This window comes from Eurosta solidaginis, chromosome 3 (assembly GCF_040869045.1).
Source record: "Eurosta solidaginis isolate ZX-2024a chromosome 3, ASM4086904v1, whole genome shotgun sequence".
Lineage (NCBI taxonomy): Eukaryota > Metazoa > Arthropoda > Insecta > Diptera > Tephritidae > Eurosta > Eurosta solidaginis.
In genome coordinates this window covers 72,324,831-72,349,072 of record NC_090321.1, presented here as the reverse complement: position 1 = coordinate 72,349,072, position 24,242 = coordinate 72,324,831, and the positions used below count along the sequence as shown (strand labels likewise).

At 38.1% G+C, this 24,242-nt stretch overlaps 2 protein-coding genes across 8 annotated transcripts in view; one reads left to right on the top strand and one right to left on the bottom strand.

Moving 5' to 3' along the window:
• Window positions 1-4,642, top strand: part of Rbpn-5 (Rabaptin-5) — a 371,253-nt gene extending 366,611 nt beyond the window's left edge. Inside the window, exon 8 of the mRNA XM_067772287.1 lies at window positions 4,601-4,642. Coding sequence (XP_067628388.1) covers window positions 4,601-4,627 — 27 coding nt within the window. The 3' untranslated portion in view covers window positions 4,628-4,642. The remainder of the gene's footprint in view (window positions 1-4,600) is intronic.
• The window catches only part of Dyb (Dystrobrevin), a 352,841-nt gene that overhangs the window by 155,677 nt on the left and 172,922 nt on the right, over window positions 1-24,242 (bottom strand). For all 7 annotated transcript variants that reach the window (XM_067772266.1, XM_067772261.1, XM_067772262.1 and 4 more), the window contains one exon: window positions 4,828-5,101. The gene's annotated coding sequence lies outside the window, so the exon portion shown is untranslated. The remainder of the gene's footprint in view (window positions 1-4,827; window positions 5,102-24,242) is intronic.

Here is a 24,242-nt window from a genome sequence, read left to right as displayed (position 1 = left end):
TGGGACCTATGACCAAAACTAGCGTGCGTAGCGTTAGTATGATGACCTGCCCTAGATAAGCAATACAACATGGGTAGGAGCAACAGAAGCACTTATGTTATTATCCTTAACCAACTGCCATTGGACCTCTACATACGCCATTCAGCTATTAGCCGATAAGACTTGCGGAGCCTAGATGCTGAAATGTAAACCAGTATGGCCACAGTGGTATTCTGAGATGGCTTCCCCATGTGGTTTTGATTACAGATTATTCTTCGCCACACCAAACATTGACAGGCATTTTTTCCTCGCGAACGGATTGGTCAGCCGACATAGTTTGCAAGGAGGGGGACCCTCGCTGATTGGACTACGCGTGAGCGCGTGTGTTTTTTTCGAGCAGCCCAATGTCGCGATCTATAACCGTCTTCCAAACCGGCATCTTAAAAGCAGAGCTGCTAGGAACAGAGGGGCCTGTTATTTTCTGTTGGGGATCATATAAGCAGTTTTGAGGTATACATATAATTTGAAGGCCATGCAGCGCTCAAGGTGCTAAAATAACCTCTAAGGTCGTTGATAACTGTAGGAGGTATTACGCGAGGTAGCAAACTTTTCGACCATAACACTCACTTGGGTACATGGTTACAGGAGTATTAACGTAAATGAACAAGCGGATGAAGTAGTGGATCCTTGGACATCATAGAGGCAGACACGGTGCATCGACCATTACATAAAAAACAAAGACATTCTCATGAATCTTAACAAAACAGCAATTCGTATTGGTATTCTGCGGTTATCTGTTTAATCACTTGCGCGCAGCAAGAGGGCCTCTTCCAACCCAGTGGAGGTCTCCTCCTTCCTCTGCTTCCAAACTGCGGTTTCGTTTGAAATGTTCATATCTGCGAAATTTTACACAGTTCATCGTTAGCATTCTTTCGGTACTCGAACATATACATGTCTTCCTGAGAATTTTTCTCTCTAATACTCCAAGAACCATCACATATCTCTCGACTCTGAGAGACTTATAAAGCGTGATGTTTTTTCGTCGAAAGAGGATTTTACTTTTCAGTTGTCTACACAGTTCAAAATAGCGCTTTTTGGTAGTTCTTCTGTGTTTGACTTCTATGCGTCAATATTGACGTGACCGATTTCACGATTTCATCGATGAAGCAAGTAATTGGTTTTGTCCTCTTCCACCGAAAGACTAATTTTTTTTTTCGTATCTTTGCCCAATCCATTGAAGACAGAATTTACCGCAGGTTTGATAGCAACAGCATTAGCTTAAAGAAATCGCATGAGAGAGAGCCGCCTTTTCTGGCGCCTCGTTTGGTTTGAATGGCTAGAACAGGTGCCAATCTTTATGGAGCTTGCAGTACTGCTCATACAACCGATTCCTATAAAAATGAATTACTGTACGATTGTTTGGTTCATTATAGTTTAGGGATGGTTTAGGAATAATTTGTTTGGAAAAGTAGGCGGTGCCACACCTCCTATGATTGGAAGAAGGAAACCAAAATTGTCTGTAGAGATCCGATGCATGAGTGGGGGTGCATTTGAAGTAGGAGTGAGAGTTGGATTGGGAGTGAGAAGGAGATAAATGGCATAAGGGATGGACAAGAATAAAAAGAAAAATGGAGAAAAAAGTAGACGAGAATGGTATTGATAGAGAAGAGGGGAAGCGAGGTTCAGTTTATAAATGTCGGCAAACCAAATTTTGGGCAAGACGAAGTCTATCGGGGTACACTAAAAATAAAAATAAATGTAAGGCGCGATAACATCCGAAGAGATTTTAGGCCGACCTTCTTTTCCAATTTGCGTCATGATCCTTTTAATTTTCTTACAAATTGGCGGGGGGGGGGGGGGGGGGGACCACTTGTTTTATTCCGACTTCGATCGGCATCTGCAAGGCAGATGAGGTTCACTGAGAGCTTTTCATGGCAGAAATACACTCGGAGTGCTTGCCAAACACTGCCAAGGGTATACTATTAATTATCAAAAGCTGATTTTTGTTATAAACGTCATAGCTATTGCGATCCCTGCTTCTTACACTTCGATGGCTTGACATTTAATCTATTAATGAGTAGTGATTTGATTTTGATTGATAAATATCAAAGGCCTATATTTGAATTTAAGTCTGCGTCTTGCTTGTCTGCGGTTAAAAATCTTAAACTAACTCAATCTTTGATGCAATTCTTAGCATAAATCCAGTGAGGATTATCAAAGATCATTGTTTGCCTCCCATTTAATATTTTATATGTCAGTGTGAGGGGCTTAAATGAGATGACTCAGATATTAGGTTTGTGCCATGGGAAATATGCGTCGACAATAAAAATTGTAATGACGTCACAAAACTTTTATTTGTTTTATCGGAGTTGCCAGATCAATTAAAAAATAGAATTAGTTTACTCATACATCATTTAATAATAATAATAATAAGAGAATTAGACAACAAACAATTCCATTAGCTTTCGAAAGCTACTACACCAATAAAAGTTCATGTGATGACATCAGTAGTAATTTTTCTACCTACATATGTAGTACAACTAGCTTTGTATACATCACTGAGTAACACAATCAGTCACACCAAAAACAGCAAAAAAATAGCACCAACACCGGTAACGGAAGAGCAATTCCAAAAACCGGCAACAATACCGGCATTAATCGCCGAACCTACGACTCCACCAACATTGAAATGAATACTTACTGCACCGCAATGTGGGCCAAGCGATTAGGTTAGCTCGCAAAATACCTTGTGAGCGTATCATGATGAGCATTTTTTATGACTACAAAGAAAAGGAAATGAAGAGCCAAACACACAAGTTACATTTGTCTAGCTGACGTTATATTAAGAGAGTATTTTGCAAAAATCAAACATATCTGTTTACAAACCATTTAAGCCATTTTTTTGTATTTGATTGCTCAAGATTTATGTTTTTCTGCACTAATTATCTTCATATTTCATATTTTCTCATTTCGAGAACTGGTTTCGAAAGTGCTTTCTGTTTTAAGGACTCGGTTCAATGGGAATGGATGCAACCTAGCACGTTTGTAAATACTCAGATCTGACGGACAGCTGATGAAAAAAGTTTCCTTAAGCTATTTTCGGGAGGAGAGATAAATTTTTACATACAACCCCATAGCTTTCTTCCCATCGTTTCCGTCTTTGTTCGCAAGCTGGCATTTTGAAAAAAAGGACCACTTGCTGTCCTCGCTGTTATAACACGCACCGAAATCTTCATACCTTTAGCTCCTTTTCATACTTCTAACTTCTATGATCTAAATGAAATTGTAAGAGGATTCAAGGGGTTGATAGGCGTAATAAAAACATTAACAGCCTTACAGCTTCCGAAACCCAATTGTCAAGTTCACCTATCCTAGGTGAATCCTGTTACAAGTATCATACAAAGTAAATGAAAGGATCTGGTGACCCCAAGTTCCTCATGCAAGTAGAGGTAGGTGGCGGGATTGCTTAGAAGATTCAACGTGGTCATATTAAATCATTCGGAATGGTCGGGCTTATACCTTAATGCTGCTTGTAACCGGAACGTTCTGGACCATAAACATCGATAACACTTCCTAAAAGCCTTTGAGGAATGTCTTTACGCTACAACAACAACAACAACATGGAATTATAACCTGTAAAATATTGTAAGTGTACATGTACCCTTCTGTTTTTGTGATGTTCTTATCGCAAATAATGGTGTTTTATTTAAAAGTAAAAGCTTTCTTTCACATTTTTCAAATTGAAAATTTAAAAATTTACTATATTTTACTATCTCGAAATTATAGCTGCCAACAGTAGCGTGGTTGCCAAGGCACATATGCGCTGACTCTTTGCTCGATGATAGCAGGTACTTCGTTTTGTCCTCATTCACCATCAAATCCATCTTTACCGCTTTTTTTCCAGTTTTGGGTAAGCGGAACTAACGGCGCGGATATTTAGGCCGATTATATCAATCTCATCTGCATATGCCAGTAATTGCATGCTTTTATAGAATATTGTTCCAGAGCGGTTAAGTTCTGCAGCTAGTATAATTTTCTCCAGCATCAAATTAAAGAAATCGCAAGATAGGGGGTCACCCTGTCTGAAACCTCGTTTAGTTTCGAATGGCTCCGAGAGGTCCTTCCCAATTCTGGCTGAGCTGATGGTGTTGCTCCACGTCGTATAAGTTTTGCGGGGAAACCAAGCTTAGACATAGCGGCATATAGGCAGCTCCTTTTCGTGCTGTCGAAGGCGGCTTTAAAACGGACGAAGAGGTGATGTGTTTCGATTCTTTTTTCGCGGTTTTTCCAAGATTTTGTGTTTTTTTTGCGCATTGTGAAAATCTCGTCGATGGTAGATTTACTAGGTCTGAAGCCGCACTGATAAGGTCCAATCAGCCGATTCACGGTTGGCTTCAATCTTTCGCACAATACGTTTGACAGAGCCTTATATGCGATATTAAGAAGAATTTTCTGAAAGGGTTGAGATTTTTTTCTTTTTGAAATTAGAGTCCAGTTCTTTGTGAGAGAACTGTCAAATTCAATCACACATTGTTAAGTACACTTTGTTCCCATCGAACATGAGTAAATATTACTCAATAAATTTTTGATTAATTTTTTTCTTTTTTTCAAAAACTCATAGCATACTGAAACTGGCGGAATCCAATGACTTCCTATCAAAGACGCTTATGACTGCGAATAACAGAGCTTGTCCCCTAAGTAGCTTCAGAGGAAAAGCAAAGCCACCATGGTGGAGCAACGAGCTGAGTCTTCTTAGAAGACAGGTAAAATAAAGGTTTAAGCTGGCAAAGGTCGCGGAAAGCGAAGCGTGCAGGGACGAGTACAGGGATCTACAAGCGTGAAACTTACCGGACGAAGAGTCTCATATAAAAATTTCTGTGCAGACATCGATTATACCACCCATAATGGCCGGGTGGTAGTGAGCAGTCCTTTGAGCCGCTTTTCGAATCACATTTCGCATCCGGAGATGATGCAGAAGAACCAGCAGATAACACTTACACTTCGATCACGGAGCGGAACAGAACAATCGTTTAGTAGCTTAATATTAATCGTTGGGTGCATAAGAATGAATCATGTACCACTCTTGGAAAACTGCTTGTTGAGTCAATGTCATGTCGCTGTGCTGCAATTATAAAGAATAAGGATCATGCAACTAAGTACTAATTTAAATATTAGCCAACAGCCAATTTGAAAATAAAAACTAAAACCACCATTATTAAAAAGTTATGTCAAAATTTTACTTACAATTTGTTACACTACTAATGGCGTTTTCTTTTCTAAAATTAATGTCGCCCCGCTGTTTCTTCTCATCACTCTTGTAAGTTTGTGTGTTCCTTTCACAAAATATTTTTTATTCAATAAGAAAAGGTGTACCTTTACCTAGAAGTCCAACCAATTTGTAGAGCTCTAGGTGATCTAGTTCGGTAATTAGAATTTAGGAGTGTAACATGACGGTAACATTGCTTCCAGAAAAGAGAACGCTATAAGTTTTTTATATAAGCGATTACAGATACTTATTTAATTCATTCTTTTTTACGTATGTACACTACTAGTATCTCGACCGCAGCTGTAGCTGTACAAAAAAGAAAAGGAGCATCAGCAAAACCAGCATCGCTGCGGGAAAAAATGTCCGTACAGGGGAGCAGTGGGAAGCGGAAGGATACTTGCAACTCAATTGTTAATCCAAACAAAAGAATTCAAGTTAATCTAAAAACTTATTTTTACCGATAAAATCAGACTTCTGGCCCATTGTGCATCGCCAATGACTTCATAATGGGCCATGCTATTTATGCAAATTATTGGATCCTTTGTTAAGGATACTAAAAAAAATAATTTTTTTGGGTCTCAAGACCTTTATTATTATTTATTCACTAATTTAATTATTGGTCGTAAGACCTTACTTTGTTACTCACTAATTAAAACTAAACGTTTACAACTAACTGCTTACAACTGACTAACTTAAAAATGGTAAATTAGTTCTAAATATAACTTAATTCTACCTGTGCCAGCATTATTTCGTTCGGCGCATGGCGGATGTTGTTCCCAATTCAATTCCGGATATCGTTCACAATATTTGTGTTTTTGCTGATCAGGCGTCTGAGCCTTTTCCTGTTTGCTTCAAAATTATTATTAAATATTTTGAGCCATCAACTTGCGTATTGCTGACTAAGCTCTTTACATTAGCGTCTGCTCGAATGTTGACTTAGTTGGTGCTAACTCCTCCACCCCAAAAACGAACGTCCTCGTTTGTTAAGGTAGGTATTTCGGATGCTACAGGTTCCTTGTTATCGTTTACCTGGATGCTTACTTTGTAGCTTGATAGCTCTTCTGGTTCCTTTGTAAAATGTCTTCTTATTACTGGTGCGAATATAAGTCCTCCTAGGCAGATTATTATCATGATTATTAGAGAAAAATTTGTGATTATGGCTGCTATGTGTTTTGTGCGCAATGAATTTATACGATTTGTGTTATTTATATGGAGTTCCTTCATCATTTCCAAACTTAGGATTTCTTCTTCTTGTTTTGATGGGACATTTGACTGGAGAATTGCAGGTAGTGGTTTGCTGGTTAGTAGTTCGTTAAAAGAATATATCTGTTTATTGATACGAACTGTGGAATTATGGTACTGTATTGCGTATGACCCTGTCAGGTTTACTTTTTGGTTGTCGATATCTATAGTGCCGTTGTATTGATTTAGTAGTAGGATGCCAGGAGTGATGCTTTCTACGGTTGGGATGTGCTGGTTATTAACAAAAACGCATTCAGCTGGCTTGCTTCTCAGTAGAGGTGGGACACAGGTAGTGTTGCTAATGTCTACTATAGCCTTACGGTTACATATTCTTACATTATTATTTTCTTTACATTTAGATTCAATTCCATATACTACGTTATTATTACATGTTACAATGTCCTCGTAAGGGACTTTATTAATAAATTTTCCTATCTTTATAGGTTTTATCAAAATTGACTCACAAATGTCTTCATTTGTTATTGGTAATCCTATTATGTAAAATAACATTTTATCGTTTGTTGCAATTTTTACGCTTGCGATTTCTAGTGATTCTTCTATACTACTTAGGGTAAAATTGTTTTTTTCATATATTGACTTAATTAACATAATTTCTTCATTTGAAAATATATAGGAGTTGACTATGCCGGCCTTAGCCCAATGTATCGCATAGTCTATATTAATTATTTCTTCTTTGATAATTTTTAACTTATATTTCATTTCAATAGCAAAATTATGTTGAGTGTGTTCATCCGTTTGTATGGATTTCGCGATTTTATTAGAAATTGCTGTAATTTCATTTATTTTATCAAAAATTACTTTATTAATTACCACTTGCTGGTTATTATTTTCAACTATATTATTTATTTCATTTTCTAAGATGACTTGGTCGTCGTGGTCGGGATTTCCTGCGATCCACTTCCAGATGGTTCCTAGTTCATTAATTGCTCTTTTAAATTTCCTTGGTTTAAGTCTATTCAAATAATCTTGTATTGATCTTAATTCATTATTGAGAATGGGCAAGAGGGGGTTTCCTTCATTGATTTGTGTCCTAATGGTATGGCTAAGTTCATTTAGTGTCTTTTGGCATACGTCCAGATCTATTTTATGTATAATTTTGTACGTTCCTGTTTGAATTTTGGTTTGTCCCGTATTAAATGTTGCAAGTTGAGAGTTGGAGTAATCTATTATTTTAAAGTCCGCGTACACTAGGTGCACGAGAAGTCTGTAAGAGAGAATTTTGAAGGGGGAGTTTCTTATTTTACTAAAATCATATTAAGTCTTAATGTTACTCTTATGTACTATTCTTCCTTTTTCAGTAATTACTACACTAGATTTATCTTCTTTCACAATTTCCTTCCTATATCTAGCAGTGAGTTTTGATCCTATTCTTTTATTAATCCTAACATAAATTATGTCACCAGGAGTGTATGTCTTAATGGGTTTCCGTGTTTTATTATGGATTTCTAAATCCTTTTCTTGTCTTTTCCGAAGGGTTTCTATGTTTTCTCGCCGTGAATTCTCGTATTGTTCTGGGTCTATCGATACTAAAATAAAAAATAAATGTAAGGCGCGATAACCTCCGAAGAGATCTAAGGCCGAGCTTCTCTTCCAATTTGCGTCGTGCTCCTCTTGATTTTTCCCTACAAATTGGCCGGACGGGACCTACATGTTTTATGCCGACTCCGAACGGCATCTGCAAGGCAGATGAGTTTTCACTGAGAGCTTTTCATGGCAGAAATACAATCGGAGCGCTTGCCAGACACTGCCGAGGGGCGACCCCGCTTAGAAAAATTTTCTTCTAATTGAAAAATCTTATTTCTAAAATTTTGATGTTGCTTTGCCCGGGAGTTGAACCCAGGGCATACGGCATGATAGGCGGAGCACGCTACCATCACACCACGGTGGCCGCCGATACTCGTCTACCGAAAAATGTTTCTATAGGTCGTTTTCCTGTTGCAGAGTGTATGGAGTAATTATATTCATATGTGCATCTATCTAATAGTTCTTGAAATGAACGATGGGTGCGTTCTGTTTGGAGGCAGCGCATAATTTCCGATAAGGTGGAATGAAACCTTTCCACTTGACCATTAACTGTGCTTGCGTATGGGGGTGTTTTAAAGATTTTAATTCCAAGTTGATCTTCTACCATGAATTGTATGGATAGTGAGTTTAGGGACTTTTCATTGTCGATAACTATTGTCTTAGGTACACCAAATGCGAAGAGTATTTGTCGCAAAGGTTCTCTGATATCTTCTATTGCCTTTGACTGTATTATTCTTACCTGGGCATATTTAGAAAATTTATCTACTGCTGTTAGTACCAGGCGTTTCTCCGTATTATAGATATCTATGTGAACTATTTCACCAGGGTACTGGGGAATTGGGGTTTTAAGTAGATGTGGTTTATTAGGGTGACGGTCATATTTATTTTCTTTACAAACTTTGCACTGTTTAATTATATTTTCTATTCTTGCTGTCATTTTTGGGAAGTAATATTTTTGTATTAGTTGTTTTTTGTTTTCATCCCTGTTTCTATGTGCTCGTGTGTGTTCTTTTAATATTTCCTCATTTTGAACATCCTCGTTTACTAAATCTTGTACTTTTGTTTGGGTATAGCGAATTTTGTAATTGGAAAAATGAAGGGGATAGATTTCCTGAATTTTTCCAATTATTTCTTCAGAGGTAAATAAGCCGTTTATCACTGAAGGATTTAGGTAACGTTTTAGTAGTGCTGTTAAATCGTCGGTTGAAAATTGGGGTTTACAAATTAAGTGTCTATGATAGGTCGGGAATGGTATTTTAAACTGATAGCTGTCTTCGTCTCCTAGCGAGATCCAAATTTGGTTTTTGAAGGCATTTATGGGTCCTTCTACTGCTGGGATTAGGTTGTGCGATGAACTGTCGTCTGAGTGCGTCGCGACTGATAAGGAATTTACTTCAAATGGCCTTGATAATGTATCTGCAACTACATTGGCCTTTCCTGGTTTATATTGTATTTCGTAGTTATATTCCTCTAGTATTGCTTTCCATCGTTTTAATTTAGAGTTAGTGTTCTTATTGCTTAAGGCATAGGTGAGTGGCTGATGGTCAGTGTGTATAATAACTTTTGCTGTGCCGTATAGGTAATTTCTGAAGGAATTTAAAGCCCAAATTATTGCAAGCATTTCCTTTTCATTTACTGCATAATTTTCTTCAGCTTTGTTTAATGTTCTTGAAATAAATGTGATCGGTTTGCCATTCTGTTCCAAAACTGCGCCTATGGCATATTGTGAGGCATCTGTAGTTAAGTCGAAACCTTTACTGTAATCGGGGTATTGTAGGATAACATCTTTGGATGTGAGGGTGGCTTTAATTTTATTGAATGCTTCTTTTGCTTTTTCATTCAAATTTATTAGAATTTTCCTTGAACTGCTTTTAGACATTCTTCCTTCCTCTCCTCGAAGTAGGGATGTCAGTGGTTTTGCTAGTTTCGCATAATCTTGGATGAATCTTCTATAATATCCGGATAAACCCAAGAATGAGCGTAAGTCTTTAATTGTTTTGGGGTAGGGGAAATCTGTTATTGATTGTACTTTGGCTGGGTTTGTAGAGATTCCGTCAGAAGAGACGACAAATCCCAGGAATTCGACTTTCTTTTTGAAAAAGTCGCATTTGTCAATCTGGACTTTCATGTTTGCCTTGTTTAGAGTTTCGAAAATTGTGTCAATATGTTCAGCGTGCGTTTTTTCGTCCTCGCTAAATATAATTATATCGTCTATGTATACATAGCAAATTCTACCTATGTGTTCCCTAAGTATGTCGTCCAGTGTCCGTTGAAAAATGGCAGGGGCGTTCTTTAAGCCAAAAGGAAGTCTCGTGAACTCGTATTTTCCGTTGTTCACTGAAAAAGCTGTTTTTTCCACGTCGGATTCCTTAAGAGGAATTTGATGGAAACCGCTTTTTAAGTCAATCACTGAGAAAATTCGATTCTTTCCTAATTGGGAAAGTACCTCGTTTATCTCGGGTATTGGATACCTATCTGCGATTGTTACTTGATTAAGTTTCCTGTAATCAATGACCATTCGAAATTTTTTTTCCCCTGAGGCATCGTCCTTTTTAGGCACGACCCAGACGGGTGAGTTGTATGGGGATCTTGATTTGCGTATTATTCCGTCCTCTAGCAGTTTGTTTACCTGAGTTTCAACTTCCTGCTTAAGGCTCATGGGATATGGGTATGATTTTGAGTACATTGGTGTGTCAGAATTTGTGCGAATTTCGGCAACTACTTTTGTTGTATAAGTTAATTTTTCGTTTGGCTCTGAAAATAAATTACGGTGTTTCTGTGCTAATTGTCTAATTTCGTTTTTTTCTTCCGTGGTCATGTGTTGGTCCCGAATTTGTATTGTGTTAACATTTTGTACACTGTATTGTCTTAAAAAGATTTTTTTTATGTTTGCTATAACCATAAAATTTTCTTTCGTATGTATGACCGCTGAGAGTTCCTTTAGGCTGTCATTGCCTAGTATTGCATGAAAGGTTTTGAGAGTGGGTAGTAAGAAGAATTTAAGCTTGTAGTTTTCTAAGTTGAAGAGGTTGAGATATGTGTGATGGGTAATTTTGATTTTTCCCCCGACAGAATTTGCAAAAAAGGGGTTGTCGTTTTCTATTGATTTTGTTACTAAGCTGGACTGGATATAATTTTTGTTAGATCCAGTGTCCACTAAAATGTTTAAAATTTCGCCGCTCTTTGTCCTGCATCTAAAGTAGGGTAACGAAGAGCTGTTCAATCTAAAAAATGTACATCACTCAGATCCTGCGGTTCTTCCTTTTCGTTGTTAAAGGTTGTGTTCTGATTGTGGTCGTTTGGATCTTCGTAGTATTGGTCTTGGTAGTATTGGTCATGGTAGTGTTGGTTATGGTAGTGTTGGCTATCCGTCGGTCCATCGGTGTTTATGTGAAAGTTCCTTTGAACTTTGATAGGGGGATGGTTTATCATTGATGTATTAGGTGGCCGTTTGCCCATTTCTTGAGCTTTAGGGCGGTTCATATAATTTACCGCTCTTGTCCTGACGCTTTCGTCTACGTCCATGGGTTGAGGTGGTTTAGGTGGTCTTGGAGGAGCGTGGTGTTGTTGGTTAAAAGGGTTTTGTGGTTGGTATCTATTTACCTGGTTTGGGTTTTGGTTGGCGTATAGCTGATAGTTGGGAGGATTCAAATTTTGTTGATGATAGTTTTGTGGAATGGGATTTGATATGGGTTGAGGTAGGTGTGCTAGTTCGGGATAAAACCTTGATTGTGGTTGGAGTTGTTGGTAAGATTGCGGCTGGGGGTATTTTACCGTGAAGGGCTGCTGTCGTGGATTCGGAGAATTAAAGCTTTGTTGACGGGAGTTAGCCATCTGGTTGTTCGCGTGGTATGCCCTGAAGTTTTGGTTTTCGAGCTTCAGGCAAAGGTGTAAGGCTTCTGGCAAACTCTTTGGTTCCTTTATGCCAAGTAACCTGGGGAGATCACCCGAAAGTCGTCTGACGAAGGTGTCGAGGGCCTTAGCTCGGTAATTCTCAGTTAACAGGTGAACTGCTTCTTCACCTATCTCCATACAGCCTATTTTATTTAAAAGTAGTGATAGGTGTCCGTATACCTTCTGGTAGAACTCATTAATGGACATTCGTCCTTGTATGAGACATGTCATTTGGTACTATAAAGTGCCTATGTCTCGTTTGTCGGCGTAGTGGGTAGTTAGACAGCGGGAAATTGCTGTCCAATCTAAAGGGGTGTTGTATGATTCTAAAGCTATGTCTGCCTTTCCAATTATCTTATTCCTAATAACATTCAAAATGCCGAAATATCTAGGTGTGCCCTTTGAGGGTTCATAAATTCTCAAAATTCTTTCAACACTCTTTTTCCAGGAGCTAAACTCTGAGGCATTTCCTGAGAATTCTCTTAATGAACGTACAACATCTGGAATCTTATCCATTTCACTCATATTATTTTGGAATTGGGCGTCTATAGTTTGATCAGTTATGATAGGATTTGTTGTGTTGTTAAGGACACTCTGTACTATATTAGGCACGCTTGCCTCTATGGCTAGGGATATCATGCTTTTTATCATATTGGCCAAGTCTGGTGAAATTTGGTTATTAGCGCTTGGCGGTGCTGGTGGCGCAGCAGGAGGGTTAGCTCCAAGCATTGAGGGTCTAATCAAATTGTTTGGGTTTGACATTGTAAGGAATTTTTGATTTTTTTCTTTCGGTAAGGGATTTGATTTTCTGGACTTCTTGAATCACAAAAAAAATTACGATTGTCTTGAAAAGGATTTTCCTAAATTTTATCTTTTTTTTTTTTATTTCCGCACTTTCACTTTTAAAATGAAATATCTAAGTTATTAAATTCTAAATTATTTAAATTTTTGAGTGACTTCCACAATAAGTATTCGAATTTCGTAATTGTAATTTTTATGTAGAAATTTACTTCTCTTATTTTTTTATAATTTTTAATTCCTATAAATCTTTTTGAAAGTTACTTATTTTTCAATATTTTTCTTTTTCCTTAAAAAAAAATTTTGTTTCGCTCATTACTTTCTAAATTTTTCAAATATGCGTTTTTAAGATGAAATTTCAAAATTTAGTAGATTTGAATTTTTTTGTTTTTAAATATTTTTCTTAAATATATAAATATTTTCTTACATTAATTTCAGCTCCATCTCGATAAGTGTGTATTCTTCCCTTTTCCTGGCGGTACTCGTGGTACACTGGCTTATACCTTGTTGCTGGGGGTGGCTCCTTGGCTGGTATCGTTGGGGCGTCCGGGAAGTTTGTAAGTTTTCACTACCCCTTTCACGCCTCTTCTTATAGGTATCGTTTAGTAATACAAATTGGAATAGTTTTTCTTTCGTAGCACTTTATTATTTGTGGTACTTATTGAAAGTTTTTTTCCTACCGGTTTTCTTTCTATTGTGGCACTTTTTGTATTGTGGCACTTTTTTTGAAAGTTAATGCTATACTGGTGGCACTTTTGGAATTTTTTGATAACAGTTTCCTTCGCGGCACTTTATTAAGCTTTATACCGATTTTACAACACTATAACTTTACCAGGCCAAGCCTTTTAGCTCGGGCGCCAATTATTGGATCCTTTGTTAAGGATACTAAAAAAAATAATTTTTTTGGGTCTCAAGACCTTTATTATTATTTATTCACTAATTTAATTATTGGTCGTAAGACCTTACTTTGTTACTCACTAATTAAAACTAAACGTTTACAACTAACTGCTTACAACTGACTGACTTAAAAATGGTAAATTAGTTCTAAATATAACTTAATTCTACCTGTGCCAGCATTATTTCGTTCGGCGCATGGCGGATGTTGTTCCCAATTCAATTCCGGATGTCGTTCACAATATTTGTGTTTTTGCTGATCAGGCGTCTGGGCCTTTTCCTGTTTGCTTCAAAATTATTATTAAATATTTTGAGCCATCAACTTGCGTATTGCTGACTAAGTTCTTTACATTAGCGTCAGCTCGAACGTTGACTTAGTTGGTGCTAACTTGCATGTGCGAATATACATATGTATGTATGTACACACAAACATATACATATGAATGTAAGCGCACGTATACCCTGTAAACAAACCAACTCGATATAAATGCAGATGTATTTGGGAAAATGTTTTGATCTGTTCTGAAATATATTTTCCCATTACCCCAAAACACTTGCATATTTCTCAATTACCTTAGCCCGGTTCCATACCTTTTTCAACTGTATTTGATAAAAAAAATTGTATTCGATAAATAGGCAAATTTATTTCAGAAAAATATTTTATTAATTTTTTAGTGCGAATTTCCAGAATTAACGATATGTTTTAAATGTATTTATGAAATAAATTTGTCTGCTTCTAAATGACATTTGGCCTATTCTCCGGTTTCAATTTTCATTGTTTTCAGCCCCGTTTCGGCTTCACTTCTGGTGTGGGTCCAGCTTTGGATCAGGTTTCGGTTACGATTTCTGAGTTCGCTACCGATTTCAGTTTCATTTAAAGTTTCGATTTTGGTCCTATCTCGGTTCAGATTCCGGTCGTTAGTTTTGTCATATTTTAAATCAAGAATCGATCCGATTTTGGCTCCATTTTGAGTCTAGCGTACGAATTACCTTTTACTATCCGTGATCGAAACTAATTTTTTAACTCACAATAGCTCTGAAATGGTGGATCGGAGTTTAGACATATGTGAACTAGCGACCAATAGTACTAGTTAGGTCCATAGCTTATTATAATTTGTAGAAATAGCTCGAAAGTAGCATAGTTATCTTTTGAGTGAAAATGTTTTTCAGTCACTAATTATAGAACGTAATACGGGCCCAATTTTGATTATGGGATCGGTTAGGTTTTGGTTCCGGATGCTGTACTAGTTTCGTGTCTATATCAATGCGATTTCGGTTTCAATCCCTTTTTGGTCCGATATTGACCAAGTCTAGTACCCTAGTCCTTCTCGAATTTGTACTAAGAAAACTTAACACTGAAAGAAAAAAACTGGTAAATTTAACCGATATTTCTGTAAATTTTTGATTATTGAAAATAGCTGTTGAATCAACTTTACACAAGTTGTTGGTTCTGATTTGACCATTTCAATAGTGAAATCAACAAAAAAAAAAAAACCAAATAAATTCATCAAATGTAAGCCACAGCTCTGTAACAACAATAATTACAAACTTGAGGGGTGACCCCGCTCAGATTTTTTTCTCATAAAAAAAACTGTTTTCTAAAGATTTTGATTAAGTGACTTGTAGAGTCACTTATCGTACCCGTCCTGCTATATGGGGCAGAAGCATGGACCATGACAACAGCAGATGAAGCGGCTTTGGGAGTGTTCGAGAGAAAAGTTCTTCGAAAGATTTATGGACCTCTACGCGTTGGCGATGGCGAGTACCGAAGAAGATTTAATGATGAGCTGTACGAGCTATACGCAGACATCAACATAGTCCAGCGAATTAAAACGCAGCGGCTGCGCTGGTTAGGCCATGTTATGCGAATGAAATATGATGATCCGGCCAAGAAAGTGTTTCTATCGGAATTCGCCTATGGAAGCAGAGGTAGAGGGCGGCCTCCACTCCGTTGGAAGGACCAGGTGGAAAACCAATTGGCGCCGGTTGGCGGAGCGAAAGAGCGACTGGCGCACCTTGTTGGACGGCCATAACCGTTTAGACGGTTAAGCGCCAATTAAGTAAGTAAGTAAGTGAAGATTTTGATATTACTTTTTCCAGGCCTTGAACACAGGATTTTCGATGTGGTAGGCGTAGCACGCGCCCGTTTCACAACGGAGGCCACCTAGCTCTGCTCTTTTAACTTACAATTACTAGTGTCACCATTAGAATACCAATGAAATCCGTTAAAATTACGGATTTCCAACAACATTAGAATAACAGTGGCTGTTGATATGACAGATATTTATCTGGCACGTTAGTCATAAGAACGAACTAGTGAGCGCCGTGAACGTAAGTTTCTTATCAAAGTTAGCTCATGCATTTTCACATTGCTGACGGTTATTGGCTGTTGAAATGACCAATCAAATCAGTTCCTTTAACAGAAAAATTAGTTGAATTGATTAAGAATCTGTAATTTTTACAGAATATTGGTTACTTGAGGTCAGAAGATTCTATTATGTTCGGTAACACACCAAAATCATAGATGAATGGATTTGCGACTCTTTGTTTCGAGAGAGCGCTGTCAAAATGCACATTTTTGTCAATGATGCCACTCAAAACAAAAATGAATAGATATGAATATGGGGATTTTTGACATACATTTCGGCGATTTTATAGTTTCAATCATTTAATAAAACGATAGTAGTAAAATATTAATTTCTTTAAACTTATTTTACAATAATACGACTAGTTAGAGAAATATACTGCTTCATCTGGCCATGACTTCGAGTTTTGGGCCCTTTCGCTCTGTTGCATACCTCGCAGTTGGCAATCCACTCAGTGACCGACTAACGGCAACCAACCCAATAGAATCTCTGTTTAATCTTCTCGAGCGTCTTCGTGATTCCAAGATGACCTCCGCTTGGACCATTATGCAGCTCACTGAGCACGTAAGGAATCCTCTTTCTGGGAACAACCATCAGTTTCTTCTTGCATTTACCATCCTCACTCTCCCATACTCGATGAAGGCAACCGGATATCAATTCTAAACTGTTCCACTGTGCCCAATATGACTTCGCAATGGGACTCTCTGCTGACATCTCTTCTCTGTTTGGTCTTTCGTTTCGTTCGAGACTTTGCATAACATGTGACAGATCTGTATCTTCTAGCTGACACTTTCTTAGCTGTTCCTTGTCCCATTCATCTGTACATGTTATAGTCATTAGCCGGACATCTATAATGTCTTCTTTAGCCTCGGCTTTTGAACAGTGCTTGCATTCCAAACTACATGGTCTTCGTGACATTGCATCGGCATTTCCATGGGTACTACCTTTTCGATGCTCAATGGAAAAGTCATAGCTTTGTAGTCGCTCCATCCACCGTGCCAATTGTCCTTCCGGATTACGGAACTACAGAAGCCATTTTAAAGCTGCGTGATCTGTCCTGACACGGAATCGCTGGCCGTAGAGGTATTTGTGAAATGTTTAATGCACTCTACCAATGCCAACAGCTCTCTCCGCGTAACGCAGTAGTTCCTCTCTGGTTTTCCAATCGAACGGCTGTAATATGCAACTAACTTCTCCTTTCCATAGACCAGTTGTGATAAAACGCCTCCTAAAGCATAGCCGCTCGCATCTGTATCTAGAATAAAAGTTGCTCCTGGAATCGGATATGCCAACATTGGGGCAGTGCACAAACGCTCTTTCAATGTTTGGAAAGCTACTTCTTGCTCCTTCTTCCATTCAAAAGCTTTATTTTTTCTTGTTAGCTCGTGGAGACTATGGGCTACGCTGGCAAAATTTGGTACAAATCGGCGGTAATATGTGCACAGCCCAAGGAAACTTCTCCATTCTTGCAGATTCTGCGGCCTTGGCCAATCCTTTACTGCCTCTATCTTTTCATTCGCTGTACGGATACCTTCTGTTGTTACCTTGTGACCCAAATAATTTACTTCCTTTTTAAACAGCGTAAACTTTTTGGGACTTAACTTCAGACCAGCGCCAGCTATTCTCTGGAAAACTTTCTCCAAATTCTTAAGATGTTCATCAAAGTTCTTCCCCAATACGATGATGTCGTCCAGGTACACCAAGCATGTTTTCCAATGTAGTCCTTTCAGTACCTGGTCCATGAGTCTCTCAAAAGTAGCTGGTGCATTACAAAGTCCAAAAGGCATCACTGTAAATTGCCAAAGACCATCACCGACACTGAAGGCTGTTTTCTCTTTGTCTTCCTCCTTCACCTCCACTTGCCAGTAGCCGCTTTTCAAGTCCAGCGTGGAAAACCATTTCGTACCAGATAGCGAGTCCAGAGTGTCGTCAATTCTTGGCAATGGATAGTTATCCTTTTTCGTAACGCCATTCAACTTCCGGTAGTCCACGCAAAACCTCATTTTTCCATCCTTCTTCTTTACAAGTACTACCGGTGATCTCCAGGGACTAGCTGATGGTTCGATGACGCCGCTGTCGCTCATTTCTTGTATAATTTGACTCACAACTTCCCGCTTCGCCAGTGGAACACTACGTGGAGTTTGACGTATCGGCCTCGCGTCTCCAGTGTCAATTTGATGTTTCACAACATTGGTGCGGCCTGGTTTGGAACCATCCTGGTCAAATATGTTTGCGTACTTTAGGAGCATTTGCTTTGCCTTACTCTGATAATCTTCCTCTAGCCCCTCCGTCCATGTCGTGATGTCATTTGAAAGATCAGTATTACTAGATGAAACGTGTTCCTGGAGCTGTTCACAGTTAATAATTACTTCAGCCTCTTGGCATCTTCCCAAAATAGCTCCTTTGGTCAGTTTGAGTGGTGACTTGAACTCATTGAGTACTCTTACCGGAATACGTCCATCTTGTTTTGTCATAGCCAGAGTTTTTCCTACAAGTATGTTCGGTGCTGATTTGTTTGCTGCTTCGACAACCCACAATTTGTTTGTCCCACAATCTCCATCACCCTTTGCCCAGATGACTGCTTCTCATTTTGGTGGTATTTGCTGACTCTCTTCCACCAGCACTCGTTTACTGCTGTAGCCTCTCTCGTAGCCGAAATTAAGTGGTATATCCATGTTCTTATATCGCATCGTCTTGCTTTGCATGTCGATCTTGATGCCCTGGTCGATTAAGAAGTCCACTCCAATTATGATTTCACAACAATCTCTGCGGCTATAAAATTGTGTACTACCGTGACGTTACCAATTGCGACTTCACATGATACTTCTCCTAGAACCGTGCTGTCTTCTCCAGTGGCTGTACGCAATTTTGCTCCATGCAATGGTCTTATCTTCTTGTTGACTATATCCGCTCGAATAATGGAATGGGATGCACCCGTATCTACAGTCAGTAAACGTTCCTTTCTATCCACATGTCCTCCGACAGTAAGATTGCTTGACCTTCTTCCAATTTGTGAGATAGAGATTATGGGGCATTCAATTGAGGGAGCAAGCTGTCGCCCCTTGCGGCTGACTCGCTTTAGTTTAACGATTGAGTGGATTTTGAGATTTGCTCCTCTCCTTCAGCTTTGCGTTTACGGCCACCCAAATTGCTGGAACTGTTAGGATTGGTACTGCAATAACGTGCAATGTGCCCTGGCTTTCCACATTTAAAGCATTTGACAGCACCATCGTTTTTCTGCTGCGTTCCTTTTAATGCTTCCAAAATTGTGTCTACCCAGTCTGGCCTTTCTACTTCCACGCGATGAGCTTTGTATGCGGGCTTACTCAAAAGCGACGCTGTTTCTTGAGTCAGTGCATGGGATACCGTTTCTTCGAATGTTGGCTTTGGGTTTGCGTATGTGGCTCGCTTCGTTTCGACGTCCCGTATTCCATTTATAAAGCTCCGAATTTTTACCCTTTCGGTGTATTCCACGGGTGCGTCGGCATTCGCCAAATGTGCAAGCCTTTCGACATCTGACGCAAACTCCTGCAAAGTCTCATTAGCTTTTTGGTAGCGGTTTTGCAACTCTATTTGGTGTATCTGCTTCCTGTGTTCGCTTCCGTATCGCCGTTCTACAACAGCCATCAATGCGTCACAACTGTTCCGTTCGTACTCTGGAATAGTCTGTAAGATTTCGGCAGCTGGTCCTTTCAATGCTACGAAGAGTGCAGCAACTTTATCTTCAGCATTCCAGTTGTTCACTGTTGCGGTCTTCTCAAACTGTAGCTTAAAGACCTGGAAAGGAACAGAACCGTCAAAGGATGGTGTTTTTACCTTTAGATTACTCGCTGAAACAGCTGGGCGATTTAGTTGTAACTGCTCCATACGACCCTTCAAATCATCGACTTCTGCCTGAAATTGAGCGATTTTTGCACCCTGCGCTTCCAGCTTTGATGTTACCCTTGCTTCCTGTGCTTCTAACTGCGAAGACATTTGTGCCACCTGCAATAATAAGCGCTCCTCTTGTTCTTCCATCTTGGATGTTATGCGTGTCTCCTGCGATTCCAGTTGGGATGCCATATATGTCGTCTGTTCTTCCAGTTGAGTTTCCATCTTGGATGTTATGCGTGTCTCCTGCGATTCTATTTGGGATGTCATATATGTCTTCTGTTCTTCCAGTTGAGTTTCCATCTTGGATGTAAACTGTGTCGACATTTCTGATATCTGCGTCGACATTGATGTTACTGTCGATGTTTGTGCAGATATTGCAGCCAAAATCATGTTCAAGTCTGTGCTCGTAACTGTCTGCGATGTTTCGTTTTTCTCTTCAATTTTTGTTGTTGTCTCGTCCCCATCAGGATAAAAGACATAATCGTCCACATCAATTCCTTCTACTTCCATTGCCTCTCGTAGCCGTGCCTGAAGTTCAAGTTTAACGCCGCTTGTATTCAATCCACGGCTCTATAACTCCTTTCCTCTGGATCTTCAATTCACTGAACTTTGCGATGTCCTTGTTGTCCTCTGGAATTTATTCAACAATTCCTCTTCTGACACCAATTGTAACGAATTGACTTGCAAATCCTCGTATTTGCCCTTTTGCTCTGTTCGTATCACTAAACTGTTGAATAAATAACTCCAATATTGAATAATGGAAAAATGGCCTTTATTAAAGTACTTCACAATAACACTTATACTTTGCAACTAACTGGCTTAATAACCAAACTGATAGCTTAAATGAAACTGACTTTCAAAATAATACTGCTATGGCTCGCTAGATATCGTCTTAATCAATAACTGCTTGATAGCTCAAATCAAACTGAATTCCAGCGCCTCTACATTTGCTGCCTTTTATACTCTCTGATTTCAACGTTCGCATCTTCTAGGCGCTTCCAGAATCTACTAGTTGCCATCAGCTCTCAAACTTCTCAGCTGTAACTACAATTGCACGATTTTATAGCTTCTCTCATTGCATACTTTCAGGAGTATCTTAGATATATGCATGTGTTTGTGCATTGATTCTCCGCTGCTCGTATACGTACATGGTACATATGTGTAGACACAATTATTGTTTCGTTTATGTAGATACATAATGATTGATCTATGGATGTGCATGATATCACTGTTTAGCATCGGCTTAGAGATAGCAGCACCCCTTAGTTTTGCTAATATTCGTAACAATATAAACAAATCTAAGTAAAATTTACATTTTGATTAAATTAATTAGTCAAGTAGTGTAACGCATTTAACTCACAGTGAAAACCAAATATTCTTTTGAAATTTGAGTAAATCGGGCCTAGGATATAATAGTTAAATCATTTAGTGGATAGGGCTTATCCTACATGTCTGACTTTCCAGGTTCTGTAATCAAAATGGACTGGTTGCATCGGGACTTCATATTTACAAAACCTGTTTTTAGTGATAACTTTTGCGTGGGAAATAATATTTACCCTCCGCCTTCTAACTAATAATATTTACACTAATTATTATGTATCTATATAAACGAAACAAGTATTTTTTATCTTTTTTCCCATAATTTTTGAATGCATTTCTACAGTTGTAGGACAAACTAAAGTTTACCGAAATTTTTGGCCCGTTTTTCGTTTTAGCTGGCACATTTTTTGTTCTGGCACCCGCTTCAGCTGGCGCGAGGGATTTATCTGTGATTGTTTCCAGCATAAATTTGGGATAAATCCCTCGCGAGAGCGAAAAAAAAGAGAGAGTTTCGTATCAAGTCATCTTTAACCAAAATTATCTAAAACATTATGAAGTGCGCAGAAAAGTATGCAACATTTAGGCACGGTTTTTCAGTACAAGTTCAACTCAGTATGTCAGTTAAACTACGCTTAAACTTATTCTGCAGTTTTTTTTTAACTGAAGTTTAAGCTAAGCTTAAGCGGCCGATCTACCAGGGTTAAACTCTAGTTAACCTATCAGTTATTTGCGTTCGTACGAAATGGCGTCGAATATACCCAACAAGCATTTGGGCTTGAGTACATTAGAGCTCATGTTGATAACTAGGCACACTTCTAAAATCTGAAGAGTTGTTTCGAAACAGTGGCTCAACTCGAGAATCACAGCGTACTCAGCAAAAGATGTAACTTTTTATAAAGCAAAATATGCTATTACTTAAGTTGAAAAAATGTAATTAACAACTAGTGGTTCTCTAACTGGACCCAAATGTAAGATTCAATGATGTTGAAGGATCTTCGGTGTGGTAGGCGGAGCACGCTACCATCACACCACGGCGGCCGCCTATATAATTTATTCTTGATTAATTACGCTTCATTACTGCTATAAGCCGGGTGTTTATTTCTCACAATAAACAGATGATGGTTTTGGTGGCACCTCCTTGGAGATTTTTTTCAACTCCACCTCAACTCGATATATAATGTATATTATCAACTGGAGAAATGGGTTGAATATTCATTTGAGAACTGTACATTTCTCTCGAAATTAGGATAATAATTGGAAAATGTTTCAAAGGTTGGATAGTGACTGGAGAATGAAGTTGGATATCAACTCGAGAACTATCTGATTTAAGAATAATTAAATAATGATGTTAGATATCACTTCCGGAACTAGATATATATTTCGCCGGAGAATTTTTAGCCATGTTTCCGCAAAAAATAGCTACCCCGAAGGCGGCCTTAAAATGTGACTGAAAAACTGCTCAGTAGTTTAACTGGAGTTTAAATTTGACTAGAGTTTAAGCAAGCTTAGTTTATTAAGCTTAGCTTAACCAACCACTGATAAACCGGGCCTTAGTGCCATATAGTCACAAGGAATAACAGCCTAGCTCCTAGACTTAGGGTACGCTTACATAGCCACAGGTAAACCGAATATTTGCAATCGACCGGGCTGGTGCTAAAATTGCAATCGATTATCGGCCGGCAGCTTTTTTCTCACATTTTACTTTTTTGCAAGAATACGCTTGCTTTTATGCATTTATGTTTTGCACACAATAAATTAATTTTTCACAGTCCATCGCACAATTAATTCAATTCAATTCAACAAACAGAATCGGATGATAAAATAGAATACGCACGAATTTATCGGCAGTGAAAAACGGCAACAATTGGTGATCGGTTGAAATGTACACACGCTTATCTAAATACATATCGCACACTAACTACAAAAGAGTCACAACTTAAAAAAATGTAAATGTTCAGGAGAGAAGAAAAACGGTTTATGTGAAAACGTCTGTAATGTTATACTGAAATCCAGTTTTACAAAGAAGGATACCTTCATTATAAAATGAATTGACGAAATTTTGTTGTAATTATTTGTTTACGGACAAAATATATAGCAATTTTGAATTATGACTATTTCTAAGAAAACTTACTGCTCGTACATTCACAATTATTTCATCAAAAAAGGCACATTTCACAATAATACAAGCAACTTTACTCACTCTTTACGTATAAGACACAATTTTAATTAATACACAAAAAAGTTAAAGGTTTTTTGCAACAAGATAGTCACAATTTAAAATAATACACTTTATGCGTAAAAAAAATGTTCACTTGTTCTTAAGCAGATTGACATAGATTAGATTGATATGAATCTTTTGTTTACGCTCTCATATTTCCGCCCTCACGAGGGATTTATCTTCTAGTTGTTGCTGGCAACAATCACAGATAAATCCCTCGCGCCAGCTGAAGCGGGTGCCAGAACAAAAAATGTGCCAGCCAAAACGAAAAACGTGCCAAAAATTTTGGTAAACTTTAGTTTGACCTACAACTGTAGAATAGCGTTCAAAAATTATGGGAAAAAGGATAAAAATACTTGTATTAGTGTAAGTATTATTATTTCGAAGGTGGAGGGTAAATATTATTTCCCATTCAAAAGTTATCACTAAAAACAGGTTTTGTAAATATGAACTCCCGATGCAACCAGTCCATTTTGATCACAGAACCTGGAACGCCAGACATGTAGGATAAGCCCTATCCATTAAATAATGTTAACTATTATAGCATAGGTCCGATTTACTGAAATTTCCAAAGAATATATGGTTTTCACTGCGAGTTAAATGCGTTACAATATTTGACTAATTAATTTAATCGAAATGTTAGTTTTACTTAGATTTGTTTATATTTAACTCTAACTAGTCGTATTATTGTAAAATAACTTTAAGGAAATAAATATTTTACGACTATCATTTTATTAAATGATTGAAACTATAATCACCGAAATGTGTGTCTAAAATCCCCATATTCAGATCCATTCATTTTTGTTTGGAGTGGCATCATTGACAAATGTTATAAAAAATGTGCATT